Genomic DNA, 20,584 nt, shown 5'->3' with positions numbered 1-20,584 from the left:
AGAGGCAGTCAGTGATATGCCCCGGAGATGAGAGGCAGTCAGTGATATGCCCCGGTGATGAGAGGCGGTCAGTGATACTCCCCGGTGATGAGAGGCGGTCAGTGATACGCCCCGGTGTTGAATGGCGGTTGGTGACACGCCCCGGTGATTTAGTGTTTATGGGGATATACTAATAACATGGTTGATGATTTTTAATGGCACTTTCTGTTATAAATTGTAAAATAAAATGTTATCATTGTATCTCCCTCACAGATTCCTCGGGGCTGACCATATGTAAGGTAAGTTCCACATCTCTTTATTTTATTATAGATTAACTTGTGTTGCCACACACATACTGTACTTTATCTGTATATAAAACATAATACACACACACACACACACACACACACACACACACACACACACACACACACACACACACACACACACACACTACCTGTGTACAAAGCATTACACCCCCTCATACACACAGTATACCTGTGTGTGTGTATATATATATATATATATATATATAGGATACTACCCCCTCACACATACTATACCTGGATACAAAGCATAATACCCCCCCACCCCCCAAACACACACACACACACACACACACACACACACACTATACCGGTATATAGATGATATTACACATACTATAATATTTTGTGTATAACATGTTTATCCTTGTATAGCAGTGACGTGCAGTGAGGCAGAGCCTTTCCTGTCATACTAACATATACACCAGAGTTTTCACTATATAAACTATATGAAAAATACAAATAATACACTGCTCAAAAAAATAAAGGGAACACTTAAACAACACAATGTAACTCCAAGTCACTCACACTTCTGTGAAATCAAACTGTCCACTTAGGAAGCAACACTGACTGACAATCACTTTCACATGCTGTTGTGCAAATGGAATAGACAACAGGTGGGAATTATAGGCAATTAGCAAGACACCCCCAATAAAGGAGTTGTTCTGCAGGTGGTGACCACAGACCACTTCTCAGCTCCTATGCTTTCCAGCTGATGTTTTGGTGACTTTTGAAAGCAGGCGGTGTGTGAGGATATTGGGTTCAAAATCACTCAGTCACGGTGGTAGATGAAAAACCAACAGTGGTTTATTGACAGAATAGGTTATAACACAGTTCAGCACACTTCTGTGATCCAATTCTACACGACAATTCCCTCCTGGAGCTCCTGACAGAACATTACTTCTTAGTCAGTCTCCTGCCTCTCTCTCTCTGTCTCTCTCAGATCCCCTCTTTGCTATTATCAAACCTTTGTCTTTCCTACAATAAGGCAACACCCCAGACAGTTTCAGATCAGACCCACTTTCACATGCCCAGGCATGTCCCCTAGGCCACAATAGATGTTAACTAAAGTAACCTTACTTAATCTGATTGTGTGGCCTGGAATCCATTGTGTGGGGAAGAATGAGGGGGGTGTATGGCCTGACATCTGAGACTGGCTGTATCTACACAACAGCAAACACACAGGTTATCTGTGCAGTCATATGGGGGGAACATTATTTGACAAACTATAACCCAATAACCAATACATTCATATATATACATCGAAAACATAACTGTACCCTTGTAACAATAACATCATACAATACAATACAATATTGCCTAACATATAACTAATAACATATTGGCAATTGATGAAGTCCATGTGTAGGACCAGGGCTAGGAAAGTAACCACGTGTCTTTTACCACTGAGCGACACGACGCGCCAGCTGTGTCATCACATGTCGTCACATTACCTTCCCCTACTTTCTCGCCCTGTGTCCTAAGTAGCTGAAGCTTGCTGAGCGCAGTGATGCTCTCCTACATCAGACAGTCTGTGCCCCGTCATAATAATGACTGGCAGGTTTCTCTTGTAGGTCTGGTGGTTTTTGTGAATAGCATTGTACAGTTTGTACGGAGACCACCTGCGTCCCAGGTCCAAAGTCTGTGGTAATTGTCATGAGGCTTGTGTGGGAATTTCTTTTCCCGGTCTGGTGGGTGTGTGGCCCACAGTGCATAACTCCATACAGTCTTACCAGGGTCCGGTGGAAACGTGATCAGCAGTCCATAGTTCTTGTATTTCCCCCCGGTGTCCCATCCAAATACATTAATCAAAGTCCCCTTTGTAGACAGCCGCTGGGTTGGGGTAACAGCATGTGCAACAGTGTAATTCAATAAGTCCAATAACTGCACCTGGGGACCTAATAATTCCCCTACACCCAACTGGGTAACCTCACATTTCAGATAGTCACAATTTTCCTCCATAAACAAAATCTGATCTCTGGGGCCCTCACTCTCCCTCCCCAACCATGTATTCCCTGGGAACCCCACTTCCATCACCTCTGGTGCATCAGGACAGTGGCTTCCCTCCCCCAAACATGAACCACGGGTATGGTAATTGTCAGGGCACAATGGGGATTCCTTCATGCCAGAAGTTTCTTCTGTGCTATCCTGGGTAAATGCTTCCTCCAGCCTCGCTAGCTGGGTAACTTGTGGGATCCTACTCTGAGTCTTGTATGCTTTGGCCTGGAGTACAATCTGCTCAGCTTCCTTGTGTGTATCCACCAACTCGACCATCGTTGTACTGGAACATGGATGTAGGTTCACCGGGACAGTGGCATTACCTTCTCCATTCACTGCTACATGTACTGGCTGACCACCATTGTCCTGGTTAGAGTCAGTCATTTCACCTTGCACACAATGCCAGTCCAAAACACATTCAGGTGCTCTAGAGTAGAGCAACATGTTCCCTTCCAGTTCCTGAGCTGATGCTATTTTCACCAGGTCTGATCCCTGGATTTTCTCTGAGTCACAGGGAAGATTCTGGCATTCAGACTGCAGCTCCTTACCATCAAGTTCACTGAATGAGGACAGACCTCCAGAATCTTCTGGGAGAGATACAATTGCTGGAGATACACTGGGCCCTTCCTGAACATCCTTTTCTGATAAAATAACTGGGGCAGCCATGAACATAGCTTCACAATAGGCCTCCCTCAGCCGAATATGCTGATCAGCCTGAAGTGAGCCACTGTCTGCACTAGCCATGCTTATAGTTGGGACATTACCACCTACTGCTGCCCTCGCAGAGATCTCCTCTCCCACCTCTGCCAATGGGAAGGCATAGTGCATCTTCTCCTGGGGTGTTTGGATGACAGACCCCACTCCCTTCTCATTTTCAGTAGCCTCCCCCAAACACAACACTGTAAATGGTTCAGTAGCCAGGACTGGTTGGTGCTCACCTGAAGGATTCCCTTGGAGGCTCTGTTGCTGAAGTGGTGGTCGGGTGATAGTGGCAACTTCTTCCTCAATGTCTCGCTGGCACTCTGGGATGGTTTCTATATCCTCCAAGCCTGCAAATGGCCAGTTGTAACACAGCTCAGGCCGGTCACTGAGTGTTTCACTGTGACATTCCCTCAGGGAGAAGAGAACGGGTTGCAGACAGCGCTTCCTTGCATCCACCTGGTCAAGGTCATCCTTTTCCAGTGTAACATACTGGGCAGACAGTTCTTGACACTCTCTCACCAGGTCCTCATCCTCCATCTCAGCAAAAGGGAAGTTGTAGTGCAGTTCCTCCTGGGGTGCCTGGATTGTGCTCACTGCTGTCTTCACTTCGTGTACTTCCTTCCGTATAGACCACTGGGCAACTTCTTCCCTTGGGTATGGGAGAAGCTGTTGCAGGTGGTGCCTTTCCACATCCACCCTGTAACACTGGCCTCGCCATGCTGGGGTATTCAGGGGCCCCCGGTCCAATGCCACTTCTTCTGGCTCTGTCCGGGAAGGCAATTTACTCTGCACTTGCTCTTCCGTCTCTGTATATTGTATACTTTGTGTCATTTGGGCCACTGTGGCGATCACTTCCTCCCTGAATTCCTCAAACTCTGGCTCCCCCAGCAGATTCCATGTGGCTGCTTCACTTCTGCAGTGCATGAACGCATTCCCAAGATGACACAACTTGTCCTGTATGCTGGATACTCTCCACCTGCTGATTTCCCACTGAGCTTCATTCCAGTACTCCCAAATGTACTGCATTTTGGAAACTATAAATAAAAGATCCGGCTTCTCAGCCTGCCGATATGCTGACAAACTTCCAACCACAAGCTCCACTGCCCTGGTTCCATTACTGGTCTCCTCCGCTGAGGCCTCGACCATATCCTCCTCTTCCTCCTTATCACAAGGGTGCTCAACGTCCCATTGAGCCAGTTTTCCAATTAGGGATTCCTTGGTATCCACTGTATTAAACTCAATCCGTCTTGCTCGACAGAGGTCCTGTAGTTGATCCTTCTTGCTGTAACGGTAGCATAGCGGGGCGGAATCCATTGCCTGCTGTGGTTTATACCTTTCTGCTGGTGTCTTGAGTGATCCCACTGCTGCCGCCAAATGTGAGGATATTGGGTTCAAAATCACTCAGTCACGGTGGTAGATGAAAAACCAACAGTGGTTTATTGACAGAATAGGTTATAACACAGTTCAGCACACTTCTGTGATCCAATTCTACACGACAATTCCCTCCTGGAGCTCCTGACAGAACATTACTTCTTAGTCAGTCTCCTGCCTCTCTCTCTCTGTCTCTCTCAGATCCCCTCTTTGCTATTATCAAACCTTTGTCTTTCCTACAATAAGGCGACACCCCCAGACAGTTTCAGATCAGACCCACTTTCACATGCCCAGGCATGTCCCCTAGGCCACAATAGATGTTAACTAAAGTAACCTTACTTAATCTGATTGTGTGGCCTGGAATCCATTGTGTGGGGAAGAATGAGGGGGTTGTATGGCCTGACATCTGAGACTGGCTGTATCTACACAACAGCAAACACACAGGTTATCTGTGCAGTCATATGGGGGGAACATTATTTGACAAACTATAACCCAATAACCAATACATTCATATATATACATCGAAAACATAACTGTACCCTTGTAACAATAACATCATACAATATTGCCTAACATATAACTAATAACATATTGGCAATTGATGAAGTCCATGTGTAGGACCAGGGCTAGGAAAGTAACCACGTGTCTTTTACCACTGAGCGACACGACGCGCCAGCTGTGTCATCACATGTCGTCACACGGTGCTTTCACTCGAGTGGTAGCATGAGACGGAGTCTACAACCCACACAAGTGGCTCAGGTAGTGCAGCTCATCCAGGATGGCACATCAATGCGAGCTGTGGCAAGAAGGTTTGCTGTGTCTGTCAGCGTAGTGTCCAGAGCATGGAGGTGCTACCAGGAGACAGGCCAGTACATCAGGAGAAGTGGAGGAGGCCGTAGGAGGGCAACAACCCAGCAGCAGGACCGCTACCTCCGCCTTTGTGCAAGGAGGAACAGGAGGAGCACTGCCAGAGCCCTGCAAAATGACCTCCAGCAAGCCACAAATGTGCATGTGTCTACTCAAACGATCAGAAACAGACTCCATGAGGGTGGTATGAGGGCCCGACGCCCACAGGTGGGGGTTGTGCTTACAGCCCAACACCATGCAGGACGTTTGGCATTTGCCAGAGAACACCAAGATTGGCAAATTCACCACTGGCGCCCTGTGCTCTTCACAGATGAAAGCAGGTTCTCACTGAGCACATGTGACAGACGTGACAGAGTCTGGAGACGTCAAGGAGAACGTTCTGCTGCCTGCAACATCCTCCAGCATGACCGGTTTGGCAGTGGGTCAGTAATGGTGTGGGGTTGAATTTCTTTGGGGGGCCGCACAGCCCTCCATGTGCTCGCCAGAGGTAGCCTGACTGCCATTAGGTACCGAGATGAGATCTACAGACCCCTTGTGAGACCATATGCTGGTGCGGTTGGCCCTGGGTTCCTCCTAATGCAAGACAATGCTAGACCTCATGTGGCTGGAGTGTGTCAGCAGTTCCTGCAAGTTGAAGGCATTGATGCTATGGACTGGCCCGCCCATTCCCCAGACCTGAATCCAATTGAGCACATCTGGGACATCATGTCTCGCTCCATCCACCAACGCCACGTTGCACCACAGACTGTCCAGGAGTTGGCGGATGCTTTAGTCCAGGTCTGGGAGGAGATCCCTCAGGAGACCATCCGCCACCTCATCAGGAGCATGCCCAGGCGTTGTAGGGAGGTCATACAGGCACGTGGAGGCCACACACAATACTGAGCCTCATTTTGACTTGTTTTAAGGACATTGCATCAAAGTTGGATCAGCCTGTAGTGTGTTTTTCCACTTTAATTTTGTTTGTGACTCCAAATCCTGACCTCCATGGGTTAATAAATTTGATTTCCATTGATAATTTTTGTGTGATTTTGTTGTCAGCACATTCAACTATGTAAAGAACAAAGTATTTAATAAGAATATTTCATTCATTCAGATCTAGGATGTGTTATTTTAGTGTTCCCTTTATTTTTTTGAGCAGTGTATATTACAAATATCTTCTTTGTATCACACTAATCATTGTTATAGTCAAAACTCTGGAGTAAAAAGTCTATGGCAGGTGATGCAGTGCTCACATGTATATACCGCTGCACCTGTGTATAATGCTCACATGTATATGCTGCTGCACCTGTGTATAATGCTCACATGTATATACTGCTGCACCTGTGTATAATGCCCACATGTATATACTGCTGCATCTGTGTATAATGCCCACATGTATATACCGCTGCACCTGTGTATAACGCCCACGTGTATATACCGCTGCACCTGTGTATAACGCCCACGCGTATATACCGCTGCACCTGTGTATAACGCCCACGTGTATATACCGCTGCACCTGTGTATAACGCCCATGTGTATAAACCGCTGCACCTGTGTATAACGCCCACGTGTATATACCGCTGCACCTGTGTATAACGCCCACGTGTATATACCGCTGCACCTGTGTATAACGCCCACGTGTATATACCGCTGCACCTGTGTATAACGCCCACGTGTATATACCGCTGCACCTGTGTATAACGCCCACGTGTATATACCGCTGCACCTGTGTATAATGCCCACGTGTATATACCGCTGCACCTGTGTATAACGCCCACGTGTATATACCGCTGCACCTGTGTATAACGCCCACGTGTATATACCGCTGCACCTGTGTATAACGCCCACATGTATATACCGCTGTACCTGTGTATAACGCCCACGTGTATATACCGCTGCACCTGTGTATAACGCCCACGTGTATATACCGCTGCACCTGTGTATAACGCCCACGTGTATATACCGCTGCACCTGTGTAAAACGTCCACGTGTATATACCGCTGCACCTGTGTAAAACGTCCACGTGTATATACCGCTGCACCTGTGTAAAACGTCCACGTGTATATACCGCTGCACCTGTGTATAACGCCCACGTGTATATACCGCTGCACCTGTGTATAATGCCCACGTGTATATACTGCTGCACCTGTGTATAATGCCCACGTGTATATACCGCTGCACCTGTGTATAATGCCCACGTGTATATACTGCTGCACCTGTGTATAATGCCCACGTGTATATACTGCTGCACCTGTGTATAATGCCCACGTATATATACTGCTGCACCTGTGTATAATGCCCACATGTATATACTGCTGCACCTGTGTATAATGCTCACATGTATATACCGCTGCACCTGTGTATACTGGCTGTGATACTAGCCAGTGCCTCCCCGCACCTCCCTGTAGTATGGTATAGATGTGTGCTTTGTTATGCTCTCTGCTCTCACACAATAAATCCTGCTGTTTCATGGTCAATATTCACTTAGCCATCTCTTTGTCCTTTTTAATTAAAGTCAGTCAGGCGCAGCGGAGAAATGATCTTTATAGAGGTAGGAGAAGGATATTACATAGTGTGATAGAGGACTGAGCCCTGCGGATTGGAAATAATGCTACATTGCTTTAACCAGTGATAAATATATGTATTCATTATATGAGTTACATGTGTGGTGTCTGCCGTGTAACAGTGCATGGGATTACTAGTAATATGTATTAGCTGCATCAGGTATGTGTGCTGCTCAGGCATTACTAGTCTCCTATAAGAAGATGGTCACATGGCAGTTGTGTTCAGTCCAGGCATTACTAGTCTCCTATAAGAAGATGGTCACATGGCAGTTGTGTTCAGTCCAGGCATTACTAGTCTCCTATAAGAAGATGGTCACGTGTCGGTCGTGTTCAGTCCAGGCATTACTAGCCTCCTAGAAGAGGATGGTCACGTGCCGGTCATGTTCAGTCCAGGCATTACTAGTCTCCTATAAGAAGATAGTCACGTGTCGGTCGTGTTCAGTCCAGGCATTACTAGTCTCCTATAAGAAGATGGTCACGTGCCGGTCGTGTTCAGTCTAGGCATTAGTAGTCTCCTATAAGAAGATGGTCACATGCTGGTCGTGTTCAGTCCAGGCATTACTAGTCTCCTATAAGAAGATGGTCACGTGTCGGTCGTGTTCAGTCCAGGCATTACTAGTCTCCTATAAGAAGATGGTCACGTGCCGGTCGTGTTCAGTCTAGGCATTAGTAGTCTCCTATAAGAAGATGTTCACATGCCGGTCGTGTTCAGTCCAGGCATTACTAGTCTCCTATAAGATGGTCACGTGCCGGTCGTGTTCAGTCCAGGCATTACTAGTCTCCTATAAGAAGATGATCACATGGCAATTGTGTTCAGTCCAGGCATTACTAGTCTCCTATAAGAAGATGGTCACGTGCCGGTCGTGTTCAGTCCAGACATTGCTGGTCTCCCATAAGAAGATGATCACATGGCAATTGTGTTCAGTCCAGGTGTCTCAGCCCTGGGCCCCAGCCTGCGCTCAGATACGCCGATCTGCTGCAGGTTGGCGGTCGTGGCATGGGTTTTACTCAAGCTGCCACCATATAGAGTATTGGAATAGCACTCTTGTGATCAGTATCCAGACTATAGATCTGCACTAGAAAGGTCTACAGTCAATAGGTCTACCACTAATGGTAGACATGCACTAAGGTGAGCTGGTCAAAAGGTTGACATGCCAGCGGTCGACACATATGGTAGACACAAGGTTTGGGTAATAGTAACCTGTGCTGAGCGCAGCGAGGCACCTTGCCCGAAACATGGCAAGTGAGGCAAGCCATCCAAGGGGACGCAGTATGCTACTGGTGCTTGTTTGTGGCAGAAAGTGACAAATAAACCCTCCCCCCCAAAAAAAAAAAAAAAAAAATTGACGACCTTTTCCATGTTGACCTTTTGACCCTGACGACCTTTCCTACTTTCTACCTATTGTATTTTGACCTTGTCGACCTTTTGATGCCATTTCGCTGAGGTTTTCCCGCCCTGGGCTGCTCCTCCTTCACCCTCCTTCATTACACAGATGCTGGGCAGCCATTACAGAAGCACTGCAGGTCTCCAGGAACGCTGGGTTTAGTCTCCCTCTGTACACAGCGTTGCATCCTACCAGCTCCAATAGCTGGAGAGTAGATATCTGTGCCCACCGCATTTAAAATTGTATTCTTTGGGGTTCCACAGGGAACATCTGGGTTGTAGGTAGTGGAAGAGAGTCTGGGCACCAAACAGTTAATGCTTTCATCATATCCCAGAATGCTCAGCTCCTCTCCCCTATAACCCCGCCTCCATGCTCAGGCATTCAGTTTATAGTTGGTGCCTGCAGGTGCACGGTGACGCCTCAAAGCGCTTTAGTTTTTACCGCAATGTTTTACTGGGCTGGCAGCGCTGTAAGTCTAATAGACTTCAGCATTGCAGCTCCATCATCTCCCCCCCCCCCCCCCCCCCCCCGGCGGCACCGAAACTACCACTTAGCCAGTGCCTCAGATGGGAACTTGCGGCAGGGGACCACACACTGCTTGCTGCTGGGGTCCCAGGACTGCGTGGCCGGCAACGGCCGCAGGTAAGAGGGTCCCCTCACCGTGATCTGCATCTAAATCACGGTCTGCCGCGCGTCCAGGGAGACGGACCGCAGCGCTGGGTGGACACTGTCTGCGGACAGGGACTTCACTAGACCACCAGGGCTATATGTGGGCCACATGTCAGGTGCTAAAACACCTATTTACACAGGCCCTGGGGTGGAAGGCAGCGCTTGAACCGTAGCCCCTCCCCCGGCTCTGGCAGATTTCCCGCTCTGGAGCTGCCTCACTTTCCCTCAGAGACTCGGGCAGCCATCTTACAGCACAGGCAGCAGCAGTTCTCCGGGAACGCTGGGCTCAGTCTCCCTGTAAAAATGTCTACAGTACGCCAGGTTTATCCAATAACTTATATCCTACCTGCTTACAAAACAAGCTGAGAAGTGGATTCAAGTGCTCATTGCAGTGATATTGTGTATTTATCTGTATTGTATGTGACAGCACATGATTGTCTGTATATAGTCACATACCTCACTCTGTGTATCTATACAAACCAACAGAATCCCCTGTGTTGCTGTCATGTAGAGTCTGCTCTGTGGGGTTATCTGCGGAGGATGTTATACAGGATGGCCTCTGTGCTTGTATACACCTCCTAGTCTGTCCACGGCTCCTGTTCCTATGCAGGAGCCTCCCTGGGCGGCCTTATCTAAACTGTTATACACCTCCTAGTCAGTCCACACCTCCTGCCCCCACGCAGGAGCGTCCCTGGGCGGCCTTCTCTAAACTGTTACACACCTCCTAGTCAGTCCACACCTCCTGCCCCCACACAGGAGCTTCCCTGGGCGGCCTTCTCTAAACTGTTATACACCTCCTAATCAGTCCACACCTCCTGCCTCCACACAGGAGCCTCCCTGGGCGGCCTTATCTACACTGTTATACACCTCCTAGTCAGTCCACACCTCCTGCCCTCACACAGGAGCCTCCCTGGGCGGCCTTATCTAAACTGTTATACACCTCCTAGTCAGTCCACACCTCCTGCCCCCACACAGGAGCTTCCCTGGGCGGCCTTATCTACACTGTTATACACCTCCTAGTCAGTCCACACCTCCTGCCCCCATGCAGGAGCCTCCCTGGGCGGCCTTCTCTAAACTGTTATACACCTCCTAGTCAGTCCACACCTCCTGCCCCCACACAGGAGCTTCCCTGGGCGGCCTTATCTAAACTGTTATACACCTCCTAGTCTGTCCATGGCTCCTGTTCCTATGCAGGAGCCTCCCTGGGCAGCCTTATCTAAACTGTTATACACCTCCTAGTCAGTCCACACCTCCTGCCCCCACGCAGGAGCCTCCCTGGGCGGCCTTCTCTAAACTGTTATACACCTCCTAGTCAGTCCACACCTCCTGCCCCCACACAGGAGCTTCCCTGGGCGGCCTTATCTAAACTGTTATACACCTCCTAGTCAGTCAGCACCTCCTGCCCCCACACAGGAGCCTCCCTGGGTGACCTTATCTAAACTGTTATTCACCTCCTAGTCAGTCAGCACCTCCTGCCCCCACACAGGAGCCTCCCTGGGTGGCCTTATCTAAACTGTTATACATCTCCTAGTCAGTCAGCACCTCCTGCCCCCACACAGGAGCCTCCCTGGGCGGCTGTATCTACACTGTTATACACCTCCTAGTCACTCAGCACCTCCTGCCCCCACGCAGGAGCCTCCCTGGGCGGCCTTATCTAAACTGTTATACACCTCCTAGTCAGTCCACAACTCCTGCCCCCACGCAGGAGCGTCCCTGGGCGGCCTTCTCTAAACTGTTATACACCTCCTAGTCAGTCCACACCTCCTGCCCCCACACAGGAGCTTCCCTGGGCGGCCTTCTCTAAACTGTTATACACCTCCTAGTCAGTCCACACCTCCTGCCCCCACACAGGAGCTTCCCTGGGCGGCCTTATCTAAACTGTTATACACCTCCTAGTCTGTCCACGGCTCCTGTTCCTATGCAGGAGCCTCCCTGGGCAGCCTTATCTAAACTGTTATACACCTCCTAGTCAGTCCACACCTCCTGCCCCCACGCAGGAGCCTCCCTGGGCGGCCTTCTCTAAACTGTTATACACCACCTAGTCAGTCCACACCTCCTGCCCCCACACAGGAGCTTCCCTGGGCGGCCTTATCTAAACTGTTATACACCTCCTAGTCAGTCAGCACCTCCTGCCTCCACACAGGAGCCTCCCTGGGTGACCTTATCTAAACTGTTATATATCTCCTAGTCAGTCAGCACCTCCTGCCCCCACACAGGAGCCTCCCTGGTTGGCTGTATCTACACTGTTATACACCTCCTAGTCACTCAGCACCTCCTGCCCCCACGCAGGAGCCTCCCTGGGCGGCCTTATCTAAACTGTTATACACCTCCTAGTCAGTCCACACCTCCTGCCCCCACACAGGAGCCTCCCTGGGCGGCCTTCTCTAAACTGTTATACACCTCCTAGTCAGTCCACACCTCCAGCCCCCACGCAGGAGCCTCCCTGGGCGGCCTTATCTAATCTAAACTGTTATACACCTCCTAGTCAGTCCACACCTCCTGCCCCCACGCAGGAGCATCCCTGGGTGGCCTTATCTAAACTGTTATACATCTCCTGCCCCCACACAGGAGCTTCCCTGGGTGGCCTTATCTAAACTGTTATACACCTCCTAGTCAGTCAGCACCTCCTGCCCCCACACAGGAGCCTCCCTGGGCGGCCTTCTCTAAACTGTTATACACCTCCTAGTCAGTCCATACCTCCTGCCCCCACGCAGGAGCCTCCCTGGGCGGCCTTATCTACACTGTTATACACCTCCTAGTCACTCAGCACCTCCTGCCCCCACGCAGGAGCCTCCCTGGGCGGCCTCATCTAAACTGTTATACACCTCCTAGTCAGTCCACACCTCCTGCCCCCACGCAGGAGCCTCCCTGGGCGGCCTTATCTACACTGTTATACACCTCCAACTCAGTCAGCACCTCCTGCCCCCACGCAGGAGCCTCCCTGGGTGACCTTATCTACACTGTTATACACCTCCTAGTCAGTCCACACCTCCTGCCCCCACGCAGGACCATCCCTGGGTGGCCTTATCTAAACTGTTATACACCTCCTAGTCAGTCAGCATCTCCTGCCCCCACACAGGAGCTTCCCTGGGTGGCCTTATCTAAACTGTTATACACCTCCTAGTCAGTCAGCACCTCCTGCCCCCACACAGGAGCCTCCCTGGGCGGCCTTCTCTAAACTGTTATACACCTCCTAGTCAGTCCACACCTCCTGCCCCCACGCAGGAGCCTACCTGGGCGGCCTTATCTACACTGTTATACACCTCCTAGTCACTCAGCACCTCCTGCCCCCACGCAGGAGCCTCCCTGGGCGGCCTCATCTAAACTGTTATACACCTCCTAGTCAGTCCACACCTCCTGCCCCCACGCAGGAGCCTCCTTGGGCGGCCTTATCTAAACTGTTATACACCTCCTAGTCAGTCCACACCTCCTGCCCCCACACAGGAACCTCCCTGGGCGGCCTTATCTAAACTGGTACACACCTCCTAGTCAGTCCACACCTCCTGCCCCCACGCAGGAGCCTCCCTGGGCGGCCTTATCTAAACTGTTATACACCTCCTAGTCAGTCCACACCTCCTGCCCCCACACAGGAGCCTCCCTGGGCGGCCTTCTCTAAACTGTTATACACCTCCTAGTCAGTCCACACCTCCAGCCCCCACGCAGGAGCCTCCCTGGGCGGCCTTATCTAATCTAAACTGTTATACACCTCCTAGTCAGTCCACACCTCCTGCCCCCACGCAGGAGCATCCCTGGGTGGCCTTATCTAAACTGTTATACATCTCCTGCCCCCACACAGGAGCTTCCCTGGGTGGCCTTATCTAAACTGTTATACACCTCCTAGTCAGTCAGCACCTCCTGCCCCCACACAGGAGCCTCCCTGGGCGGCCTTCTCTAAACTGTTATACACCTCCTAGTCAGTCCATACCTCCTGCCCCCACGCAGGAGCCTCCCTGGGCGGCCTTATTTACACTGTTATACACCTCCTAGTCACTCAGCACCTCCTGCCCCCACGCAGGAGCCTCCCTGGGTGACCTTATCTACACTGTTATACACCTCCTAGTCAGTCCACACCTCCTGCCCCCACGCAGGACCATCCCTGGGTGGCCTTATCTAAACTGTTATACACCTCCTAGTCAGTCAGCATCTCCTGCCCCCACACAGGAGCTTCCCTGGGTGGCCTTATCTAAACTGTTATACACCTCCTAGTCAGTCAGCACCTCCTGCCCCCACACAGGAGCCTCCCTGGGCGGCCTTCTCTAAACTGTTATACACCTCCTAGTCAGTCCACACCTCCTGCCCCCACGCAGGAGCCTACCTGGGCGGCCTTATCTACACTGTTATACACCTCCTAGTCACTCAGCACCTCCTGCCCCCACGCAGGAGCCTCCCTGGGCGGCCTCATCTAAACTGTTATACACCTCCTAGTCAGTCCACGCCTCCTGCCCCCACGCAGGAGCCTCCCTGGGCGGCCTTATCTACACTGTTATACACCTCCAACTCAGTCAGCACCTCCTGCCCCCACGCAGGAGCCTCCCTGGGTGACCTTATCTACACTGTTATACAACTCCTAGTCAGTCCACACCTCCTGCCCCCACGCAGGACCATCCCTGGGTGGCCTTATCTAAACTGTTATACACCTCCTAGTCAGTCAGCACTTCCTGCCCCCGCACAGGAGCCTCCCTGGGTGGCCTTATCTAAACTGTTATACACCTTCTAGTCAGTCCACACCTCCTGCCCCCACGCAGGAGCCTCCCTGGGCGGCCTTCTCTAAACTGTTATACACCTCCTAGTCAGTCCATACCTCCTGCCCCCACACAGGAGCCTCCCTGGGTGGCCTTATCTAAACTGTTATACACCTCCTAGTCAGTCCACACCTCCTGCCCCCACACAGGAACCTCCCTGGGCGGCCTTATCTAAACTGGTACACACCTCCTAGTCAGCCCACACCTCCTGCCCCCACGCAGGAGCCTCCCTGGGCGGCCTTATCTAAACTGTTATACACCTCCTAGTCAGTCCACGCCTCCTGCCCCCACGCAGGAGCCTCCCTGGGCGGCCTTATCTACACTGTTATACACCTCCAACTCAGTCAGCACCTCCTGCCCCCACGCAGGAGCCTCCCTGGGTGACCTTATCTACACTGTTATACACCTCCTAGTCAGTCCACACCTCCTGCCCCCACGCAGGACCATCCCTGGGTGGCCTTATCTAAACTGTTATACACCTCCTAGTCAGTCAGCACTTCCTGCCCCCGCACAGGAGCCTCCCTGGGCGGCCTTCTCTAAACTGTTATACACCTCCTAGTCAGTCCATACCTCCTGCCCCCACACAGGAGCCTCCCTGGGTGGCCTTATCTAAACTGTTATACACCTCCTAGTCAGTCAGCATCGCCTGCCCCCACACAGGAGCCTCCCTGGGTGGCCTTATCTAAAGTGTTATACACCTCCTAGTCAGTCAGCACCTCCTGCCCCCACACAGGAGCATCCCTGGGCGGCCTTATCTAAACTGTTATACACCTCCTAGTCACTCAGCACCTCCTGCCCCCACGCAGGAGCCTCCCTGGGCGGCCTTCTCTAAACTGTTATACACCTCCTAGTCACTCAGCACCTCCTGCCCCCACGCAGGAGCCTCCCTGGGCGGCCTTCTCTAAACTGTTAGGTACTCTGATGAACCGACTTATGTCCGCTGTGGGCCCTCCTATGTCGCTACCGCCCAATTTAGTACCAATAGTGAATCCACCTTGGGTGGATACCTTTTCTACACAGGTTCAGCAGCTAACCCAAACTTTGACTAGACAAAAGAACCTGATAGGGCATAAACATGCGCTGGTTCCTCTAGACAGGCTGCTCCTTCCTCTCGATCCACAGTCTTATCAGATTCTAATGTGTCTGAGGAGGAGGGTGAGGATACACAGATTTCCTGTGCAGCAGAGGAGGACGCTCCCATTCAGGTCGATGTGCCTGCTCTAGTTGATGCTATTAAGCAAATTCTTCAACTTTCTGATGAGGAAGACCTCACACCTGTTGCTAAGAAAACTGATGTGTTTAAAAAAAACCAAAATATATTCAAATCAGATTTTCCTCATTCTGATCATTTAATGGAAATTAGACAAGAACCTTGGAACTCTCCTCGTCAAAAGTTCCCTTTGTCTAAGCGTGCGTTAACTCGTGATCCACTCCCAGCAGCAGTGTGCGCAAAGTGGAAAACTCCTCCCCTAATGGATTCGCATGTCACGTGTGTGATAATGACGTCCACTTTGCCTGTCACAACCTTCTCACTGAAGGAACCGACGGATAGAAGAATAGAACATTCTCTAAAATCTATTCTCTCACAAGGGCTCTTCATAGACCCACAGTGGCCGCTTCAAGGGCCGCAAAGGCCATCGAAGCGTGGTTACAGGCAGTTGTCTGCAGATACTGTATGTCTGATGAATGCAGGATGTACCTAGATCATGTCTTACATTGGGGAAGCATGAACAGTGGCTTTATGGTTTCACTGGATATATTGGATGCATAACTGCATATTCCTGTTGCACTCTCACATCAGCGATTCCTGAGGTTTTATATTTGCAACCAACATTCCAGGCACTGCTGTTTGGCCTAGTTACGGCACCCAAGATATTTACCAAAGTCATGGCAGCACACCTTCATCGTTAGGGAATCAGAATTTTCCTGCATCTGGACGACCTGTTGATCCTAGTGAACACACACAAAGTTCTCCTCTTCATGTCCAACGTGCAGTAGCCTTCCTGCAACGTCACGGATAGCTGATAAATTTGTAGAAGTCATCTCTTACACCATCACAGCAGATGTTATACCTGGGAGCACTCCTGGACTCTCAAAGTCAATGACTTTTCCTATCACTGGACAAAAGTTTGAAATTGAGGAACAAAATACGCCAATTCATTCACCATCCTCGAGTGTCCTTCATTCGGCAACGCAGGTTTTCAGTCTGATGGTGTCCACGTTCGACTTGGTCGAATTTGCACAGCTTCACTCACGCCCTCTGCATCGGCTGATTCTTTCCAAGTGGAATGGTCAGCCTCATCGCATAAAGTCACAAATGATAACTCTAACTCCGGAGGTGTGAATTTCACTAGTTTTGTGGCACCACGACCAGCAGCTGGACAAGGGACGACCCTTCTGGATTCCCAGCTGAGTTCTGCTCACAACGGATGCCAGTGTTCGCGGCTGGGGAGCTATACCCGAACAACACTTGTTTCAGGGGCGATGGAGCCTGCCAGAGTCTCAGTTACTAATCAGTGTGCTGGAATTGAGAGCAGTGTACAATGCATTGACTCTAGGCCAGAGGTTCCCAAACTGTGTGCCTAGGCACCCTGGGGTGCCTCAGAACACTTGCAGGGGTGCCTTGGATTGGTGGTCCAGGACCAATCAAAATTATTTCTGGTCAGTGTAATGGGCAAAACCAGAGCTGGTGGCTGCCAATCATAAAATATGTGGACAAACAGAAGCAAATCTTGTTCCTCACCACATAATGGAACCTAAAGATGACATATAAACACAATCTTTGATTTAATATTTATTACAAATTTTCTCACTAATACATTTTTGGCCTAGGGATGCCATGAATAAAATGCTGATACTCTAGGGTGCCATGATTCCAAAAAGTTTGGGAACCACTGACCTAGGCCGCACTGTTCTTCAAGGCAGACCTGTTTAGGTTTAGTCAGACAACGCCACGACAGTGGCATATATCAATCATCAGGGCGGCACTCGCAGCAAAGTGGCGATGCAAGAGGGGTCCAAGATACCCCGGTGGGCCGAACGTCCTCTTCTGGCCCTATCAGCAGTGTTCATTCCAGGTGTACTCAGCTAGGAAGCGGACTTCCTCAGTCATCAGGATGTTCACGCTGGAGAATGGGCTCTTCACCCAGAAGTCTTCCAAATGCTTGTGGACAAATGGGGTCTACCAGATGTAGATCTCATGGCCTCATGCCACAACCACAAAGTTACGGTATTCGGATGCCAGTCCAGGGATCCTCAGGCTGCATTTGTAGATACCTTGTCAGTCCAGTGGACATTTCGCCTATCATACATCTTCCCTCTGGTATCCCAGACTGCATTGGTTCTCCGATCTACAGGGCCTCTCAGTAGGGCAACCCCTTCAACTTCCTCAACGACAGGACCTTCTGTCTCAGGGCCCATGTCTCCATCCACATCTAGCCCGTCTGTCTTTGACGGCGTGGCTGTTTAATCCTCAGTTCTAACAACAAAAGGATTTTCAAATGCTGTAATTCATACTATGCTTAAGGCACGTAAACCTGCCTCAGCACGTATATATATATATATATATATATATATATATATATATTAATTATAGAGTGTGGCATGCTTACTTCACATTGTGCGCTACCAAGCGTTATGGTGCAACTCTCTTTAAAATCTCAAGAATACTTGCTTTTCTTCAACAAGGTTTATTATTTTATTTATTTATTTATTAACAGTTTCTTATATAGCGCAGCATATTCCGTTGCGCTTTACAATTAGAACAACAGTAATAGAACAAAACTGGGTAAAAACAGACAGACATAGAGGTAGGAAGGCCCTGCTCGCAAGCTTACAATCTATAGGGAAATAGGCATAGATACACAAGGATAGATGCTACCTATTGCATAATGGTCCACCAGATTGCTAGGTTCTTAATGGGTTGTATGATGATACCCCACAAAGTTATCCAAGTGTCAGGAGGGTGTGAGACTAAAGAAAGACAAGATATGTGATGTTATGAATACTCTACAGAGGATGTAATTAGATAGGGATGCACTGAAGGTTATGTGGGTGGGTCTGGAATTTGATAGGCTTGTCTGAAGAGGTGAGTTTTCAGGGAACATTTAAAGGTTTGGAGACTAGAGGCGAGTCTTATTGTGCGTGGGAGGGCATTCCACAGAGTGGGTGAAGCCCGGATAAAGTCCTGTAATTTTGAGTGTGAACAAGTAATGCGTGTGGATGAGAGACGTAGATCTTGTGCAGAGCGGAGAGGTCGGGTAGGGAGATATTTTGAGATGAGTGAAGAGATGTATGTTGGTGCAGTTTGGTTAATAGCCTTGTATGTGAATAAAAGTATTTTATATTTAATACGGTAGAATACCGGTAACCAATGGAGGGACTGACAGAGCGGATCTGCAGACGATGAACGTCTGGCAAGGAAGATTAGCCTCGCAGCTGCATTCAAAATGGATTGTAGTGGTGAGAGCCTATGTTTGGGAAGACCGGTCAGGAGACTATTACAATAATCAATGCGGGAGATAATGAGAGCGTGGATTAGAGTTTTTGCTGTGTCTTGTGTAAGATAAGGGCGTATTTTGGATATGTTTCTTAGATGTATGTAACATGATCTTGAGACAGATTGAATGTGGGTAACAAAGGACAGTTCAGACCTTATCTAAACTGTTATATATCTCCTAGTCAGTCAGCACCTCCTGCCCCCACACAGGAGCCTCCCTGGTTGGCTGTATCTACACTGTTATACACCTCCTAGTCACTCAGCACCTCCTGCCCCCACGCAGGAGCCTCCCTGGGCGGCCTTCTCTAAACTGTTATACACCTCCTAGTCAGTCCACACCTCCAGCCCCCACGCAGGAGCCTCCCTGGGCGGCCTTATCTAATCTAAACTGTTATACACCTCCTAGTCAGTCCACACCTCCTGCCCCCACGCAGGAGCCTCCCTAGGCGGCCTCATCTAAACTGTTATACACCTCCTAGTCAGTCCACACCTCCTGCCCCCACGCAGGAGCCTCCTTGGGCGGCCTTATCTAAACTGTTATACACCTCCTAGTCAGTCCACACCTCCTGCCCCCACACAGGAACCTCCCTGGGCGGCCTTATCTAAACTGGTACACACCTCCTAGTCAGTCCACACCTCCTGCCCCCACGCAGGAGCCTCCCTGGGCGGCCTTATCTAAACTGTTATACACCTCCTAGTCAGTCCACACCTCCTGCCCCCACACAGGAGCCTCCCTGGGCGGCCTTCTCTAAACTGTTATACACCTCCTAGTCAGTCCACACCTCCAGCCCCCACGCAGGAGCCTCCCTGGGCGGCCTTATCTAATCTAAACTGTTATACACCTCCTAGTCAGTCCACACCACCTGCCCCCACGCAGGAGCATCCCTGGGTGGCCTTATCTAAACTGTTATACATCTCCTGCCCCCACACAGGAGCTTCCCTGGGTGGCCTTATCTAAACTGTTATACACCTCCTAGTCAGTCAGCACCTCCTGCCCCCACACAGGAGCCTCCCTGGGCGGCCTTCTCTAAACTGTTATACACCTCCTAGTCAGTCCATACCTCCTGCCCCCACGCAGGAGCCTCCCTGGGCGGCCTTATCTACACTGTTATACACCTCCTAGTCACTCAGCACCTTCTGCCCCCACGCAGGAGCCTCCCTGGGCGGCCTCATCTAAACTGTTATACACCTCCTAGTCAGTCCACACCTCCTGCCCCCACGCAGGAGCCTCCCTGGGCGGCCTTATCTACACTGTTATACACCTCCAACTCAGTCAGCACCTCCTGCCCCCACGCAGGAGCCTCCCTGGGTGACCTTATCTACACTGTTATACACCTCCTAGTCAGTCCACACCTCCTGCCCCCACGCAGGACCATCCCTGGGTGGCCTTATCTAAACTGTTATACACCTCCTAGTCAGTCAGCATCTCCTGCCCCCACACAGGAGCTTCCCTGGGTGGCCTTATCTAAACTGTTATACACCTCCTAGTCAGTCAGCACCTCCT

The 20,584-nt window shown here is 50.2% G+C and overlaps 1 protein-coding gene across 1 annotated transcript in view; it reads left to right on the top strand.

Annotated features, from left to right (window-relative positions):
- Window positions 1-20,584, top strand: part of GTF3C2 (general transcription factor IIIC subunit 2) — a 233,844-nt gene that overhangs the window by 115,616 nt on the left and 97,644 nt on the right. The window contains exon 7 of the mRNA XM_063917264.1: window positions 253-278. Within this exon, the coding sequence (XP_063773334.1) occupies window positions 253-278 (26 nt within the window). The remainder of the gene's footprint in view (window positions 1-252; window positions 279-20,584) is intronic.

Source organism: Pseudophryne corroboree, chromosome 4 (assembly GCF_028390025.1).
Source record: "Pseudophryne corroboree isolate aPseCor3 chromosome 4, aPseCor3.hap2, whole genome shotgun sequence".
Classification (NCBI taxonomy): Eukaryota; Metazoa; Chordata; class Amphibia; order Anura; family Myobatrachidae; genus Pseudophryne; species Pseudophryne corroboree.
The sequence above is the reverse complement of the archived record's forward strand: the minus strand, read 5'-3'. Positions and strand labels throughout refer to the sequence as shown.